The 17,101-nt window shown below is 47.4% G+C and overlaps 1 protein-coding gene across 1 annotated transcript in view; it reads left to right on the top strand.

The window, feature by feature from the left end:
• Positions 1-17,101, top strand: part of cwf19l2 (CWF19 like cell cycle control factor 2) — a 61,914-nt gene that overhangs the window by 33,163 nt on the left and 11,650 nt on the right. The window contains exons 12-13 of the mRNA XM_056283594.1: positions 7,800-7,928; positions 9,424-9,561. Of these exons, the coding sequence (XP_056139569.1) occupies positions 7,800-7,928; positions 9,424-9,561 (267 nt within the window). The remainder of the gene's footprint in view (positions 1-7,799; positions 7,929-9,423; positions 9,562-17,101) is intronic.

Genomic DNA, 17,101 nt, shown 5'->3' with positions numbered 1-17,101 from the left:
CAAGATAGGGCTAAGGTCAGTTGCCAATGCCTCACTGAGGTGTTTTCTTTAAATTAAAAAATATGAGCCAAGAAAACAAGGAAGGCAACTCTTGCTAACTGTGCTTACCACAAGAGTTCGCATAGCCATCAGTGACGCCTGGCTAGCTACACTTGATAGGAAGGACAAGCATGGCCGGAGCATATGTTGGACCAATCGGACTGAGTGGCTGGAATAACTGATTGTATAATGGGCATCAAAACAGGCAAGCAAATGACCCCGAGTAAAGGTCGGTGCCAGACACGCTGGTCCAGCTACCACATGAACAGCTGTGCGAACATGCCATCGCCTCTGATTTACCAAAGGCACAAACCTCCCCCCAAAAAAACCCCTAAATCTGTCCATGATCAACAGTCTCACGGCTGATTAAAGATTATTGATGAGAGGAAATGTGTAGGACTGTTCTCGACCTCGATTGGAGCGGTAAAATGAATGACTGGCTATGGAGTGTGCATGTTTCTGTAACGAAATCAACAGCAAAATAACCCAATCATTTAAAAAAACAGACCCGACTAATTAGGCGGAAAGTGGGGAGCGTTGCCGGAATATGACTTTTGATATTGTCTGCCAGTTCAGATGTCTCAGTACGAGTATATAAGATGTTAGTATGAATATTACTATGAGAAGGAAGGATAGAGAGAGGCAGAGCTCTCCGGATGATGGCTAACTAGATACATAGATGGACGTTTTCCTTTTTTTTCCCTCCCAAAAAAGATATTTCCTCTGTTCCAATACCCCCGTTCTCCCACGTAGTTTTTTAGTCTATCTCTCCCTCCGTTTCCATCTCCTTCCCTCCCTCTCTAAACACGTCCTGTCTTGCACGAGTTATTTTGCCCTGTCTTGATAGCTGCACACGGTTCTTCTTCTCACAGATTTATATCAAACACACAAACACACACACACATCGATATGCACCCATTAAGATACCGCACACTGACGGGCCCAGATAAACAGTCCTAAATAAGACACGTTTAAATGCCCTCTCAAATCACACACATGTAAACACACATACGCACTCGTTAATTGATGCGGACATACACATATTCCTCTGATTTGACACTTGGACACACTCTCCCAAGCCCAATCCACAGAGTCATAGGATCCTTCTGCATCAGATTTATCGTCTGGCTCTTCCCCCTCGCTCCCTTCCCCTCGTCGGGGTCCTGATCGACGCAGCCAGGCCTGTTTAATCACTGTATTAGGCATGCGTGCGCACAAACTCCTGCACACAAAAACAGACGGGCAGCAGGTTACCGGAGCTTTTAGCATCATTTTTATTAGGCTCTTACATGTACACACTTATCTTCAAATGAAGCCAAATATACAACGGAGTGACTTGGCTCCTGTTGTGTCGTGTTATTGCTTTAAAAAGGCATTTGTTTGTTGGAATTCCTTTCCACCCACCTTGTACTCGACTGTTTGCGTAGGTACCACTCCAGACTGGCCTTGCTGAGGAACATAATGAGAAACAAATGTCTTGGTGTGACGGTCGTACGGCACTACCGAGGGTCACTCAGAGTGTGTCTTTTTCTGTTTGTTTGTCTGTGCCTGTGTGTTTAAGTGATGGGGAGAAGAGATGAGATGAGAAGCGATGGGGTGTGTGAGTGTGTGTGCTTCGCACAGGGTGATGTGATGCGTCTAGTGCAGTAGTTAGAGGAAAGATGCATGCTTGCTTACCGCCTGCTTTTCTGACCTCTCGCTTACCGCTTGCTGCTGCTGGCTAGCCCTTGTGGTGAACAAGGGAGCAGCCCGGTGCGTCAGACTTCCCCCGCCAGTACGTAGACCCCTGCCAGGCCTCCTCGTGGCCACACATGGTAACTGGGCGCCTCGCGGCCTCAGGCAAACTTGGTAGGAGATGGTCCCCAGAGGCTGTTTATGGCCAACCACTGCCCCGCTGCCTTGTGGGAAGCCTATTGAGACAAAGGCGGGGGGAGCACACCCCGAGAGAAAAGCAACGTGTTTGGCGGCACACATTAGGCGGTTCTTCGACAGTCTGGAGTCTCCGGCAGCCTCCTGCAGTCATGATGGGTGACTGGTTGTCCAGGGGATAAGCCCTTGCCACCAAGATCAACCTGTCATGGCAAAGACAGTGCGACTGAGGACTGTGCACCCCCTGTGGCATGCTAAAAACCTCCTTGCGTAGGTCTCCACCTCTGACCATGGTGATGGGGAGAAAAAGAGTGTCAGAAAGAGGAAGAGAAAGATGAGGGAAAATGACTTGTGCCATGCTCCGCCTTGGTAGTACTCAACAAAGAGTTATGTGTGCACTTACACCTACACGCTGGTGTACCTCTGATGACTGGCGCTGTTAATGCCTTTTATGACTGCTCTACACAAATAACACACACACACACACATGCCACGGGCCCATTTCCGACATGGGCAGAGTGCACTGAACTTCATAAACACAACCATTGAAGCAGCAGGTGAGATGGATGCACACTATGGTTCAGACCAGAGTTGGTCCTGGTCAGGTCTGTACAAATCAAATCCGAGGGTTGAGGTGAAACTTCCCACAAATTTCCAAAGCGAATTTCATTATCCATCCATCCATCCATCCATTATCCAAACCGCTTAGCCTGCTCTCAGGGTCGCGGGGATGCTAGAGCCTATCTCAGCAGTCATTGGGCGGCAGGCGGGGCGAACACCCTTTACAGGCCGCCAGACCAACACAGGGCCAACACACACACATTCACACCTAGGGACAATTTAGTACGACCGATTCGCCTGACCTACATGTCTTTGGCCCGTGGGAGGAAACCGGAGCACCCAGAGGAAACCCACACAGACACGGGGAGAACATGCAAACTCCACAGAGGATGACCCGGGACCACCCCCAAGCTTGGACAACCCTGGGGCTTGAACCCAGGACCTTCTTGCTGCGAGGCGACTGCGCTAACCACTGGGCCACTGTGCTGCCTGAATGTCATTATTATTTCTTTATTATTACTGCGTTTAATTTACCAGTTGAGGGTCCTCCAGTCCTTGTGTAGAGTAGTTGAGAGTGAGTGCTATTGATAATACAGTGGGGTCGCTCATTATGTCCCGCCTGTTGTTGTGTTGTGCCCTAACTGGAAAGCTGAACCCTGGGCAAGTTGAGGGCAAGTTGATTCAAAGCTGCGTGCTGTTTGTAAACCCCCCACCTCCATAGTTTTGGCCATGCACTGTTCTTGTTTATCTTCTGTACTCTCTCCTTAATGATCTCCAGTCTAGAGTTGTAGATGCTGTCTTGACGACGCCGTCCTGTTTTCATTTCTCCACCTCTTCTTCTCAAGGAATCCGGTTGTAATCCAGTCTAATTGGCGTCAATTTGATCTTTGCTTTTCGGCAAATCTGCTCAAAACGCCAGCCTAGCCTGGATTACTGTCAACACTAGTCCGACCCCTGTCGTTAGCTTTTCAGCCGATTCAGCATGTTGAATCGGTTGAGCCCGTCAGTGAGAGAGATCACTCTGATTGGCTGTTCGGCTTAGCGAATCAGTGCAGAATGTATCTGATGGTTGGCCGTCGGCTGTAGTCTTTTTGGTGTGTTCAAGTGCTACTTTTTGGCCCAGACGGTAGGTGACGTGAGGCGACGCAACAGTCGGTCTTCATCGCAGCTAATCGGTTTTGTGTGTCTGGGCCCTAAACTGACTGCACGTATCTCCACCCCTTATAAACAACACAGTACAATACAGTGTCTAACGACCGAAACCAACGACCAGTTTCATATGCAAATATGGGTATGACCATTGGTGATGTGTACTATTCACAGAGGATTAGGGAATGTTGCAATCACAGCATTGTAAGATGGCGACAGATATATAACGACCAAAACCAATGACCAGTTTCATGATCTGATATGGGTGTGCCCATATTAACTAGAGTTTCGATAGCCATGTGTACTATTCACAGAGGATTTGGGAATAGTTGCAATCATGGCGACAGATGTACTCTTAGCCCCCCCCCCCCCAGTTCAGGGTTGGTCGTTCCCTCTTAACATGGATACCCTCTTTGACTCCCTGTTCAAACCATCATTCCTCCGTATCAAGGATGTGCACATCCTCATCCCTGAAAGAGTGGTCACTGGCCTGTAGGTGGTGTAGACTGTGGAGTCCTGGCCTGATGTCTTAGTGCTCCTGTGTTGTGCCATTCTCTTGGCCAGCGTCTGTTTATTTTCCCCGATGTACAAGTCACAGCAATCCTCCTGGTACTTAACAGCGTACACTATATTGCTCTGTTGTGCCGGGGGACCTGATCCTTGGGGTGGACCAACTTCTGGCGCAGCGTGTTTAGGGGTTTGAAACCAGCTGAGACGCAGTGTTTTGAAAATATGCGTCTCAGCTTTTCCGACACCCACCACATACAGAATCACCACTGGTTTACACTCAGGCAGCTGTTGTCCTTCTCCTCTTTTCGATCGGTTGGTGCACTGTTTGGGCGTCTTCCTGACTTTGACGAACGCCCAGTGAGGATAACCACACTTAACCAGAGCCTGTTTAATGTGGGATTTCTCCTCTTCCCCGGCCAATGTGTCAATGGGGATGTTGTCAGCTCGGTGGTACAGCGTCCTGATGACTCCTAGTTTGTGCTGCAGTGGATGATGAGAGTCAAACCTTAAGTACTGATCATATGTGTTGGTTTGCGGTACAGATCAACAATCAAATGTCCCCCATCACCAATTGCAGTTTCACAGTCTAAGAAGGCTGACCTGTCATTTTTCACATCCTCCCTGGTGAACTTGATGTGGTTGTCCACAGACTTAATGTGGTCGGTGAAATGTGGTACATCCTGAGATTTAATTTTAACCCAGGTGTCGTCCACAAATCTGAACCAATGGCAAGGTGGTTTCCCTGGATAGGACATCAGAGAAGGCAAGTCTGTATTGTACTCTATTGTTTATAAGGTTGGGGATATCTGCAGTCAGTTTAGACTGAAGGTGTCACTTAGTTGAGTGATGAAATGTATCTGTCAATAAACGTTGTGTCCAGATGAACTGATTCCACCTTCTTTGATTTTCTTACCTGGATTATTGAGCATGCATCAAGACGTGTTGAATCAGACAGTTTCTTTTCTTTTGTCATTGGGTTGGAGGACACTTAGGCGACTGTAGGGTATTTTCCATTGACAAAATGCCGTGTGTTCATTGAACGCCACATTTTGACTTTTAGTTCACACTTTCTTACATATTTTTATTGTAAAATATCTATTAATACTCCAAGAGAAGAACACAATATTTACTAGTAAAAGGGAACCACTGGAGATGGGTGTTGATTTTATAAAACACAGTGTGTGCCCTCTTTTATCACCTTAAATCTTGATTTGGAAATGGCCAAATTTTGTTGTCGGCAGGCAGCTGGTTTGTGTGTCCAGTGTGTGTATTTGGAGGTTTATGCAGCTGAGTTTCCACTTCCGGTGTGGGAAGACGGCGGCGCGAATTAACATTTACAGCGGCCTCACCCAGTACCCTCGGTGCAGTGTCTTTGTCCACGTCTGTGTCTAAATTTTTGTCTTCGTTTGTTGGCTGGGAGAGCTGGTGCTGGATCGGCTGCGAGAGCTTGGTCTGCTGCGCTGTGGGCCCAGGGACCGCGACCTTGCCCGGAGCTGCACCCAAGAAGGTAACACCGAGGGCGGTCTGACAGGACGTAGAAGCGGGGCAGGCTAAGCTAACTGCTAGCCCATGCAGACCGGCAGTTCCGATAACTCCCAGGGCAGCGGCGGCCTCACCTGGCGTTGACTGGTGTTTTTGATGTCATTGTGGGGAGTGCGGAGAGGTGTTTCAAGGGTGTCTGGCTGGGAGAGCTGGGCCTGGATCGGCTGGGAGGGCTTGGTCTGCTTTGTCTGGTTGCCACAGGGACCACGGCCCCTGCCTGAGGGCGGTCTGACAGGACGTGTAATTGGGGCAGGCTAAGCTAACTGCTAGCCCGTGTAGACCGGCGGTTCCGACAGTCATCTTGGCTGGCGTTTTTGTCCTGATCGTGGGTATTTGTCCTGGTCACTGCACTAGCGCCTCCTGTGGTCGGTCGGGGCGCCTGTTCGCAGGATTCGGTTTGGTTTGGATATATGTGGTAGTTTGAATATGTGTGTTCTTGTAGTTCTTAAATGTGTTTTTGTCTGTATGTTGCACTGCTGTGAGCTGGGGGAAACGGCATTTCATTTCACTTCATGTGCACAAGTACATAAGGTTAAATGACCAATAAGGTATTCCTGTTCCTGATTCCTGATTCCTGAGGTTCATTCCCATCATTCCCAATGAACTGATGCCTCGTCCCAAGGTTAAAAACGTGTAGAGGCAAGTTTTACATCAGGAAAAAAATCTCAAGCTAGACATTCTGATTCAGTTATCATCCAGCGCCAGCTCTCCCAGCAAGACACCTTCGACACACCTCCCCGCACTCCACACGGCGACACCAAAAACACAGTCAACGCTAGGCGAGGCCGCCGCCAGACCGCCTTCGGTGTTATCGGAACTGCCGGTCTGCATGGGCTAGCACTTAGCTTAGCCTGCCCCGCTTCCGCATCCCCCGTCAGACTGCCCCTGGTGTTACTTCCTTGGGCGCAGCTCTGATCAGGGCCGCGGTCCCTGGGCCCACAGGACACGGCAGACTAATCTCTCCCTGCCGATCCAGCGCCATCAAACGAAGACAAAACAAACCTAGGCACAGACGTGGACAAATAGACACCGCATGGACGGCACTGGGCGAGGCCGATGCAAACACAAGTTCGTGCCGTCATCTTCTCACACCAGTGCTGGGTGAGGCCGCTGCAAACATGAATTCACGCCGCCCGCTTTTCAGGCTTCTGATTGGCCAACATGGCTTTAGGGTTAGGTTTATGTCACCACCGCGTGTTGGTTTGGCATGCGCTTGACAGCGCTTTCGTTGTGTTAAGTAGAATGTGCGTTTGTGTTTTCATTAGGACGGAGACTTTTTTAAACAGGATGTATGAATGGTGTCTGTGTCATCCATTCTTGCAAACTGACATTCTGTTTGTGAGAATGGTCCATGAGCTGAATAAAGTCAAATATAAAATGGATCCAAAAAGAGATTTCTTCATCAGCATTCCAGTGACTTAAACAAGTCCAGGGACAGGAGGCTTTTGTCTGGGTCAGACATTTTAATTCATATAAGTAAAACAAGGACAAGAAAACCGAACACAAACACAAGCATAATGTAAATTAAACTCGTCTGGTATTTTACTGCAGTTTTAGCCCATCATGTTCTTCTTATTAAAAAGCACACTGAAGGGGGCGTCTGAGTGGCGTGGCGGTCTATTCCGTTACCTACCAACACAGGGATCGGCGGTTCGAATCCCCGTGTTACCTCCGGCTTGGTCGGGCGTCCCTACAGACACAATCGGCCGTGTCTGCGGGTGGGAAGCCGGATGTGGGTGAGTGTCCTGATCGCTCCACTAGCGCCTCCTCTGGTCGGTCGGGGCTCCTGTTCGGGGGGGAGGGGGAACTGTGGGGAATAGCATGATCCTCTCACGCGCTACATCCCCTGGTGAAACTTCTCACTGTCAGGTGAAAAGAAGCGGCTGGCGACTCCACATGTATCGGAGGAGGCATGTGGTAGTCTGCAGCCCTCCCCGGATTGGCAGAGGGGGTGGAGCAACGACTGCGAGGCTCGGGGTGGAGTAATTGGCCGAGTACAATTAGGCAGAAAAATTGGGGAAAAAAATCCAAAAAGGAAAAAAGCACATTGAAATCTCCGTGTCGTCAAAACTGAAATGCATGTTGTCCACTGAAAATGATATCCGCCTGTCTTTGTTTTGGTGATTCAGGTGCCGGGGTGCTTGCAGGATGAGCAGGAAGTTATTCTGTTCAGAACGGACCATTCGGGCCGCGCCTGGCCTGTTAATGCCCCCTCTGGACCTCAGGAGCCACGTGGAGGAAGGAGGAAGAAGAAACTGGTATACAGGGGGGGGAGATTGAAACAATGGGTGGAGTGGTGGGAGTGGGGGGGGGGCAGGGGTGTGATTATCAGAAGATTTCCAGGATTTTTTTTTTTACACCACAACTCCCATTCTTTTCTCATAGATCAGTTTTTCTTGCCACCCTCCCTCCTAGAGCATCCACCGCTCTTTAAACACTGGCCTCATTGTACACGCCAACACTGTCAAACAGCTCTTCCTCTCGCAGTCTCTCTCTTTCCCTGTGTTTTTTTTCAAACTCATTCACTGATAGATTTGTCATAATAATAGCCTGGCAGGCGAGGGCGAATAGCTACGTATCACAAAATGACAAATTAAAGCTCAAGCGCTGTACATTTACATATAAATGAATGTCCATGACATTCAAGGCCTTGCCAGACGAGTTCGTACAGTGGTGATTAAGCCCATCACCGCCAGGTAAACCTCTCTGTATTTCTCAGTACACCAGAGATTTAAATCTGGTGTCTGGTGCGACACTCCTGTGCTGGAGCGCCAGTAATGATGCGCTTAACGTCAGCCAGCAGGGACTGCCTTGCCGGAGCTGAACCTCTGTGGGACAGAAGCGTTCTGATTGGCTTTCCTTCAGGGCCTTCTGTCAGAAAGCTTCCGGGTTTGGAAGCTATTGCGGAAAAACCTAAGAAGTGTCCAAGAAAAGTGTTTGATGCCCCGGATAAAAAACAAACTCAGAGGATGGATTAAAGTAATAAAAAAGAAAGAAAGAAAGAAAGAAAGAAAGAAAGAAAGAAAGAAAGAAAGAAAACGATTGATGATGAGGACAAACACGGATAACCGCTGGTGTAGCTTTTCCTCGTCGGAGAGCGCAGGAAGAAGAGAAGCAATTACTCTCACTGCCAGAAGGGGGAGACAAACTTTCTGCACTGCAGGTTAATTCGAAGACTGAGATTCCTAAACCTTGTTTTATATATTTTTCAATTTGTTACACCAATCGTACGAGACTAGAGCATCCATCTAACTATTGTGGTGTGTGTGTGTATGTGTGTGTGTGTGTGTGTGTGTGTGTGATGCTGTGTAATCTGTTTGTGAGACCAGGATGTCTGCTTTGTCTCAACCTCCGAAGAGACGCAGTGTGACCGGATATTGCTACATCAACCACATCACACGTACACACACGTACAGATAGTGTATATGTATATAATGTAAACAGAGCTCTCCAATCCTGTTTAGAGCTCTAATGAATATAAGAGGAGGCTCAGTCTCCTTTTTTCTTTTTCTTTCTCCTACTTTGTCTGTGCTGCTGTCAATTTGATTGTCTGTATTTCTCCACCACCACTGCCACAGACACACACTAACACTCCACTTTTCCCTCATCTCACCCTCACTGTCATTGCTGTTTTTTTTATTTTTTTTTTTTAATTCACTTTGTCAGGGTATTTGTTCAAAACACAACATCACTTTTCCTTTACTCGGACTTATGGTCCTGACTGCAACCTTCTCTGTTCTGTTTGTGTTGCAGATTGAGACTCACGTTGATGGGAACCGTGTGCGGTACTTCCAGGATGATGACAACGTGGGTCTGCAGGAAATGGTCAGGAGGGAAAAGATGAGCTCAGCACAAGACCAGAACGCCCTATACTCCAGAATGGCTGCTAGGGTAAGAAAGGCAGGAATTAACACAACCTGGCAAGAAGAAAACCTACCATGATTGTGTCAAATTGGTTTCTCACACCTGAAAATGAAATTTTCTGAGTTGCTTGTTTCTTTTCCTTCTAATTGAAGAGCTCATTTTGATTTAGTAATAGTAGTCGTAGCTTTCTCTATCTTCCTCATCTTGTCTCACTTTGACAACTCTTAGGAGAGGCTTTTATAACTCAAAATTGCCATCTGCTGTGGAAACAAATTTGTCGGAAAATTTGGGAAACCACTTTAATCCACCTGTGACCTTCCCATTCTCAACTGCCAATTTTGATCCATTGCTCCGGGCAACCCTGTAGGGATACGAGTAGATGTGTTCAGTAAATGAAGATAGACATGGAAATCACTGGTAGAGCATTCCCTAGAGGCATAACTCTCGTTAGTAGTGTGTGTGTGCGTGCATGCGTGTGTGCGTGCGTGCACGCACGGAGGGTAAATGTGTGTTTGAAGAAAGTATTAATAAACTCTATCAAACTGCAGAGTTAGCATGGCAATTAAAAGGAAGGCGACAAACCTCTTAGCACTGTCCAAGCCCCCCCCCCCCCTTCCTGTTCCTTTTCACTGCTCGCGCTCATTCATTCTTTCACCCTCTCACTCCCTCAGGGACACACACATAATCACCAGCGCTCATTCCTACACACCCTACATATCCATATATGTACACACACAAGCAAGAAAGTTGCATTTACCACAGTGCCTACAACCATTGTCACTAAAAATACATCCGCAGTTACCAAGGCAGTGAGTCTATAAATACCACCTCTCATCACTGCTATACATTTAAGATTCAAAATGGAAAGAGGGGAAAAATAAAAACCCGTTGTTTCAGCAGCGCCTTCCCATTTCTTTGTTGTGCTATGCCTCTTCCTCCATCCCTCCTCCATCTCTCATCCTTATTTCTGTAATACCTCCATCAGCTTGTTCTCCGGTCCCCATCTCACTCCATCTGTGCTTCTCTTCTCCCTCCCTTCTTCACACCTGCCATCCCTCCGTCTCTGCTTCCATCCTCTTCTCTCTTTTTCCCCTCCCGTCCTCTCTCTCTCTCCCCCTCCCCCTCTCTCTCCCGCTCTCTCTCTCTCTCTCTCTCTCTCCTTGGGTATCGTCATTAGCCCAATGGGAAGACTGAGATGGGCAGTGATGGGGGTTGAAGGGTGCAGGAGAGAATGTACTGTAGTGAGTTGATCCAACAGGCTCTACTGTTGTTTTAAGATTTTTTATTTTTTAGCATTTTCCGCCTTTATTTGATAGTGATAATCGAGAGAGAGAGACAGGAAAGGCAGGGGAGAGAGAGGGGATGACATGCAGCAAAGGGCCCGGGCGAGACTCGAACCCAGGCTGCTGCAGTAAGGACTCAGCCTTATGTGGTACACGCTCTTCCAGGTGAGCCACTGGGCTGCTCCCTACCTGTTGTTTTAAACACGGCAGGGTTCATACAGCTATGAAAAACCTGGAAAAGTCAGTACATTTGAAAATACAATTTCCAGGGCCCTGGAAAACTTATGGAAAAGTATACATTCGGAAAAAGTTTTTGGAAAAGTCATGGAAATCTGAATGAATCGGCATGAACTCTGTTAAAAGATTCAATCATACAAAGCCACTCCACAAATGTTGTGTTGTTTACTCTGGTCTAGCAAGGCTCAGTAGCCTATTGTTTGTATTGAGAGCATCATCAGTAGGCATAGACCAAAATTACTTTGCAAATGATTGGATCGGCCTTTAGTCAATCAGAGCCACAAAAACCCCATGACATAGAACTGCAGCGCAACATTTCCAAATACGCTGGTCTGCTCGTAAACACCGCTAAAACTACTACAGTAACACTACCTGGTCTGTTGATGCAAGTAGTCATTACATCTGTACACGATTCTAGCCATCTTTGTCCAAGTCTTTGATAAAGCTAATTCTATAGTAGCATTAGCGCTAACGTCTCCTAGCGCAGCTGCTGTTGTTGTTGTTGTTTGTTTACAAAATACAGCACTGCTCATTGTTGTCATCATCTAAACCCTCTGAGAAGTTCACCGATTGGTCTGACATATTTTGGCCAGGCCCAGTTGATCCTCAATGGATCCTTCCAAGACTAATAGGTTTTTCCATTTAGCACGATTTATCCGTGTTGTGAGCAATTGTAATCAGCACCCATTCCTTTGTATGCCATTGTACTTGGCCATTTACCCCACTCTTCCAAGTCATCCCGGTTGCTGCTCCACCTCCTCTGCAGATCCAGGAGGGCTGCAGACTACCACATGCTTCCTCCGATGCATGTGGAGTCACCAGCCGCTTCTTTTCACCTGACCTGTGAGGAGTTTCGCCAAGGGGACGTAGTGCGTGGGAGGATCACGCTATTCCCCCCCAGTTCCCCCCAAACAGGTGCCTCGACTGACCAGAGGAGGTGCTAGTGCAATGACCAGGACAGATACCCACATCCAGTTTCCCACCCGCAGACACGGCCAATTGTGTCCAACCAAGCCAGAGGTAACATGGGGATTCGAAACCGATGATCCCCGTGTTGGTAGGCAACGGAATAGACTGCTACGCTACCCGGACGCCCACATTGGAGGTTTGAGCTGGTGATGTAAAACCCACAGTATTTACTTGTAACGATGGAGCTTCTGGTGCCTGCTGTGTTTCTGTTAACTGTGTATTTTTCTTTCTATAAATGAGACATAGAGCTGGATGACAAAATGGAGGCAGATGAGCAAATATGAAATCCGCAGCATTTAACAGCAAAACAACGGCATGCCAAACACAGCGGCATCCTAAATGTATGCACCTTCTCTCTTCCTTTTGTTTGAATGACGACACATTGTGACGTCGACACAGTGGAGTTGAGAACGGGTGGTGTCACACTTTGGCCCTGCTCACAGTCAGGACCTGAACAGCTTTGGCACGGGACTCTCGTGTGTGTCTGTGTGCGATTCATCATGGTACTGCATGGCATGCCATGGCTAAAGAGTGTCGATGGAAAAACCCAATAAAAGCTTGTGGCGAACTGAGCTGAGTTAACGAGATTTAGGCTGGCTTCGCGAGGCTATTAAAAGTTGAGTCACCAATTTAATAAGAAAACATTGTGGCAGGGGCAGCACGGTGGTGCAGTGGTTAGCGCGGTTGCCTCACAGCAAGAACATCCTGGGTTCGAGTCTCGGGGCAGTCAAAACTTGGTGGGCTGTCCCGGGTCATCCTCTGTGTGGAGTTTGCATATTCTCCCCATGTCTGTGTGGGTTTTCTCCGGGAGCTCGAGTTTCCTCCCACAGTCCAAACACATGTAGTTCAGGTGAATCGGCCGTACTAAATTGTCCCTAGGTATGAATGAGTGTGTGTGTGTGTGTCTCTGTCTCTCTCAGCCCTGTGATGGCCTGGCGGCCTGTCCAGGGTCTCCCCACCTGCCGCCCAATGACAGCTGGGATAGGCTCCAGCATCCCCACAACCCTGAGAGCAGGATAAGTGGTTCAGATAATGGATGGATGGATGGATGGATGGATGGATGGAACATAGTGGCAGAGCTTTAGAATTTCCATCGTATGTGTGTGCATTCAACAGTTTATCCCCTTGGCTTACTTACATGTGCTACCACCGGCTCACTTTCATATAAGCTAGCTAGGTAGCTTGACAACAGTATATCAGGCAAGTGCAGTTTGGCAGCCTTTGCAAGCTTGCGAAAGTTGTTGAGCATAGAGGCATATATACACTAGGCTAATATACAATATTTGAAATAGAGACTGACTTTCATGTCAGAGAGATGTGTGTTGAAGCAAATGGGCGGCACGGTGGTGCAGTGGTTAGCGCTGTTTCCTCACAGGAAGAAGGTCCCGGGTTCGAACCCCCGGGGTTGTCCAACCTTGGGGGTCATCCCAGGTCGTCCTCTGTGTGGAGTTTGCATGTTCTCCCCGTGTCTGCGGTGGGTTTTCTCTGAGTACTCCGGTTTCCTCCTACCATCAAAAAGACGTGCTTGTTAGGGTTAATTCCTGTCTGTGCCCCTGACTGAGGTATGGCAAGACGAACTGGGGTCGGTCCCCGGGTGCTGCACGGTGGCTGCCCACTGCCTCTAGCTACACAGCTAGGATGGGTTAAATGCAGAGAAGAATTTCCCTTCAGGGATCAATAGAGTTTATCAAAATAAAAAATGAATAAATACATACATTTTAAACAACCACACATATCCAATGGTAACTCTTAAAAAAATTTCTTTGGGTCTTCTTTACATTAAACTAGAAGTTATAGAAAAATAATTGAAAACCTGAAAAACATATTAAGACTTGCACCAGGGATTTAATCTCTTCCCTAATCATAGCCTCTTTAAACAGATTATCATGGACAGATTATACTCTATGGATTCATTTGAGTTTCTCTATTTCCCTCTGTTTCAGCTGCCCCACTCAGCTCTCTCCCCCATTCGCTCTGTGTCCATTGCTCTCCACATTAAACTTCCTCTTTTTGACTCTTTTTCATCCCCCCCCCCATTTCCATTTTTCTTGCAGTTTCACCCCCCGTTAACCAAACTCCCGTCTGGTCAGCTCAGCCGTATCTTGACCTGGATGATTCCCTCTCCTCGTACTTTCTTGAGACATTTCCTCTTTCATCCTGCTCTCCATTCCCCTCTTCTTCTTGTTTCTCATCCCTCTTTTAATCCAAAGGAATGGAATCAAGTGCAATTGGACTTGGTATATATCCGTGAAGACATTTCGCCTCTCATCCAAGAGGCTTCATCAGTTCGTGCCTTTCTGACTAGACCAAGCTAGTCTGACTGAGTCTTGTCTTGAGGAGTTTGGCCTTCTGTGTTGGTCCATCCATTTGTGTAGTGGTTGTTTGGTTTCTCCTATGTATAGGTCAGTGCAATCCTCACTGCATTGTTCAGCATACACCAGATTGCTTTTTCGGGTGTGTGGTACACGGTCTTTGGGATGACCTTTGTGAAAACTGCAGCACGTTCCAAAAAGACCAACCGGGTGAGCGATGAGGAGAAAAGGAACAGAAGGAATAACATAGTCATCCCGTATGTTTCTGGGGTCTCCGAGAAACTCAGGAGAATTTTTAACAAACACAGCATCCCGGTATACTTCAAACCCAGCAACACACTCCGACAAAGACTGGTTCATCCCAAAGACCGTGTACCACACACCCAAAAAAGCAATCTGGTATGCTGTACAATGCAATGAGGATTGCACTGACCTATACATAGGAGAAACCAAACAACCACTACACAAACGGATGGCCCAACACAGAAGGCCAAACTCCTCAGGACAAGACTCAGCAGTCTATCTACACCTAAAGAAGAAGACACACTCCTTCGAGGACAGCACATTTTGGACAGGGAAGATAGATGGTTTGAAGGGGTGAAGGAAGCCATCTATGCGAAACTGGAAAAACCATCCCTCAACAGAGGAGGAGGTCTGCCACACCACCTATCTCCCACTTACAATGCCGTCCTTTCATCTCTACCCAGGAGACTCGAGAAGTCTAGCCTCCAAGAACAACAGTCGGTCACTAACGGCTCCAACGACTCATGACCATTGAATGAAGCACTAACGAAGTCGAAACTAACACCCGCAACGACCGGCGCTGCTTAACATCAGATCACAAAGAGCCACGCATACCAATACCTGTGATAACGACAGGCGTTGCTAAACATCGCAACACAAAGAGCCATGGACATCAATAGCTCTGATAACGACTCCAAAGAGGATAAATATCTGAGTTTCATCAGCAGCCAGTCAGACTAGCTTGGTCTAGTCAGAAAGGCACGAACTGATGAAGCCTCTTGGATGAGAGGCGAAACGTCTTCACGGATATATACCAAGTCCAGTTGCACTTGATTCAATTCCTTTGGATAACCGTGACCCGGATGAATGAAAACATTCACAGACATCCCTCTTTTAACAATTTCTCCTCTCTCACTCACTTTGGCTCCCCCGCCTTCCAGCCCCCTTTCCCCCAGCATGGACAAGATCATCCATACTGATTCGAGATACATTGGTTGTAATGATATTTCCCCTGTGCGGTATGAGGGAATGTTTGGCTCCAGTCTTAATCTAATCAGTGTGTGTGTGTGTGTGTGTGTGTGTGTGTGTTTGTGTGTGTGTGTGTTGTGTTGTGTTGTGTTGCGGCTAAATTAACTTTTGCTGCATCTGCTGGGCACGTCAACACTGAGCAGACGCTCTGTCGGCTCAGACGCGGACAGTGCAGCACATGCACATGCAGATAACATGTGGTGTTGAGCCTGGCAGATTAACAGGAGAGCATCACAGAGAGCTGGTCATCTGATGTGTAAATGGTAAATCGCTGGGATTTGTCGTTTTAGTCCAGAAACGTGTGACTCATTCGTTATTGCTATAAGAGCAAAACCTCACCAGGTGTGTGTGTGTGTGTGTGTGTGTGTGTGTGTGTGTGTGTGTGTGTGTGTGTGTGTGTGTGTGTGTGTGTGTGTGCATGGTTTTCACTGATTTGGTTTATGGTGCAGACATGCACACAGAATTGCATTAGTAGGCAGAGAGTAGAAGGGGGAGAGAGAGAGGGAGCAGAGCATTACAGATGGTATTACAGGAATTAAGAGCAGATTTTTAGACCCGATATAACAGCAGCTTTTGTAAAAGGCCATGTCACACAAAATACATAAACACACACACACACACTTGCTTTTTACCAGTTTTGGTCTGTAACCTGTTTCTGTGGGTCAGCTCAGCAATACTGGCCTACACCGTATTCAGTTTGTCCATGCTATGAATGTTTCTTGCTCTCAACAAAATGTGAATTGTTCCCTAATCTGCTTTACATCCTCAGTTTGGATGTGATGTCAAATTAGCAGCATGGACTATGAAGACTGACACAAAAATTTGTGTGTGTGCTTGTGTTGGCATGCATGGCAGGTAAGGGTGGGACGATGCTGGATCGAATTCCAGATCATTCGATACGGTCGTCACAGGTCGAGATCCTCCCCATTTTGTGAGATCATGTGTTATTAACACTAGAAACGAGCGGGATTTCACTCCTACGACCAATTCTTCCCAACCAATTTTCCAACCAATTTTCACTCAACGACCATGGGCAGTCTAAATGACCGCCGGTTTTTAAACTCTATATTCTGACGAGATATATATACCCAGTTGAGATGTTAATGCATTGCATGTGTTAGTATGTCTGTTAGGAAACGACTGACGCCAAAATGAACATTTTAACAACTATAATACTGTAGCGAATTCAGGGGGCAGCCAGGAATCCGCCACAGCTGGGACGCGAACCCGGGTCTCCTGCACCATGGGCAACTATGTTAAGCAGTCGTCTAAAGGGTCCAACCTGTTAGCCAGCGGGCTAGCAAGTCTACACATCTGTGATCATTACAATACTATTTTTCCAACAATTTGAAATGGCCACTGTCAACCCCCTATAAATACTGCAACGCCTCGGTGGTACTCATGGTGCATCTGAAACGGCGGCTGTACCCAGACGTGTTGGAAATAATACCACAAAAACAAAACGGAAAACACATATTAGTAATCTAACAAACG

The sequence above is a fragment of the Lampris incognitus genome, chromosome 7, assembly GCF_029633865.1.
Source record: "Lampris incognitus isolate fLamInc1 chromosome 7, fLamInc1.hap2, whole genome shotgun sequence".
NCBI lineage: Eukaryota > Metazoa > Chordata > Actinopteri > Lampriformes > Lampridae > Lampris > Lampris incognitus.
This window is presented reverse-complemented; position numbering and strand designations above follow the sequence as displayed.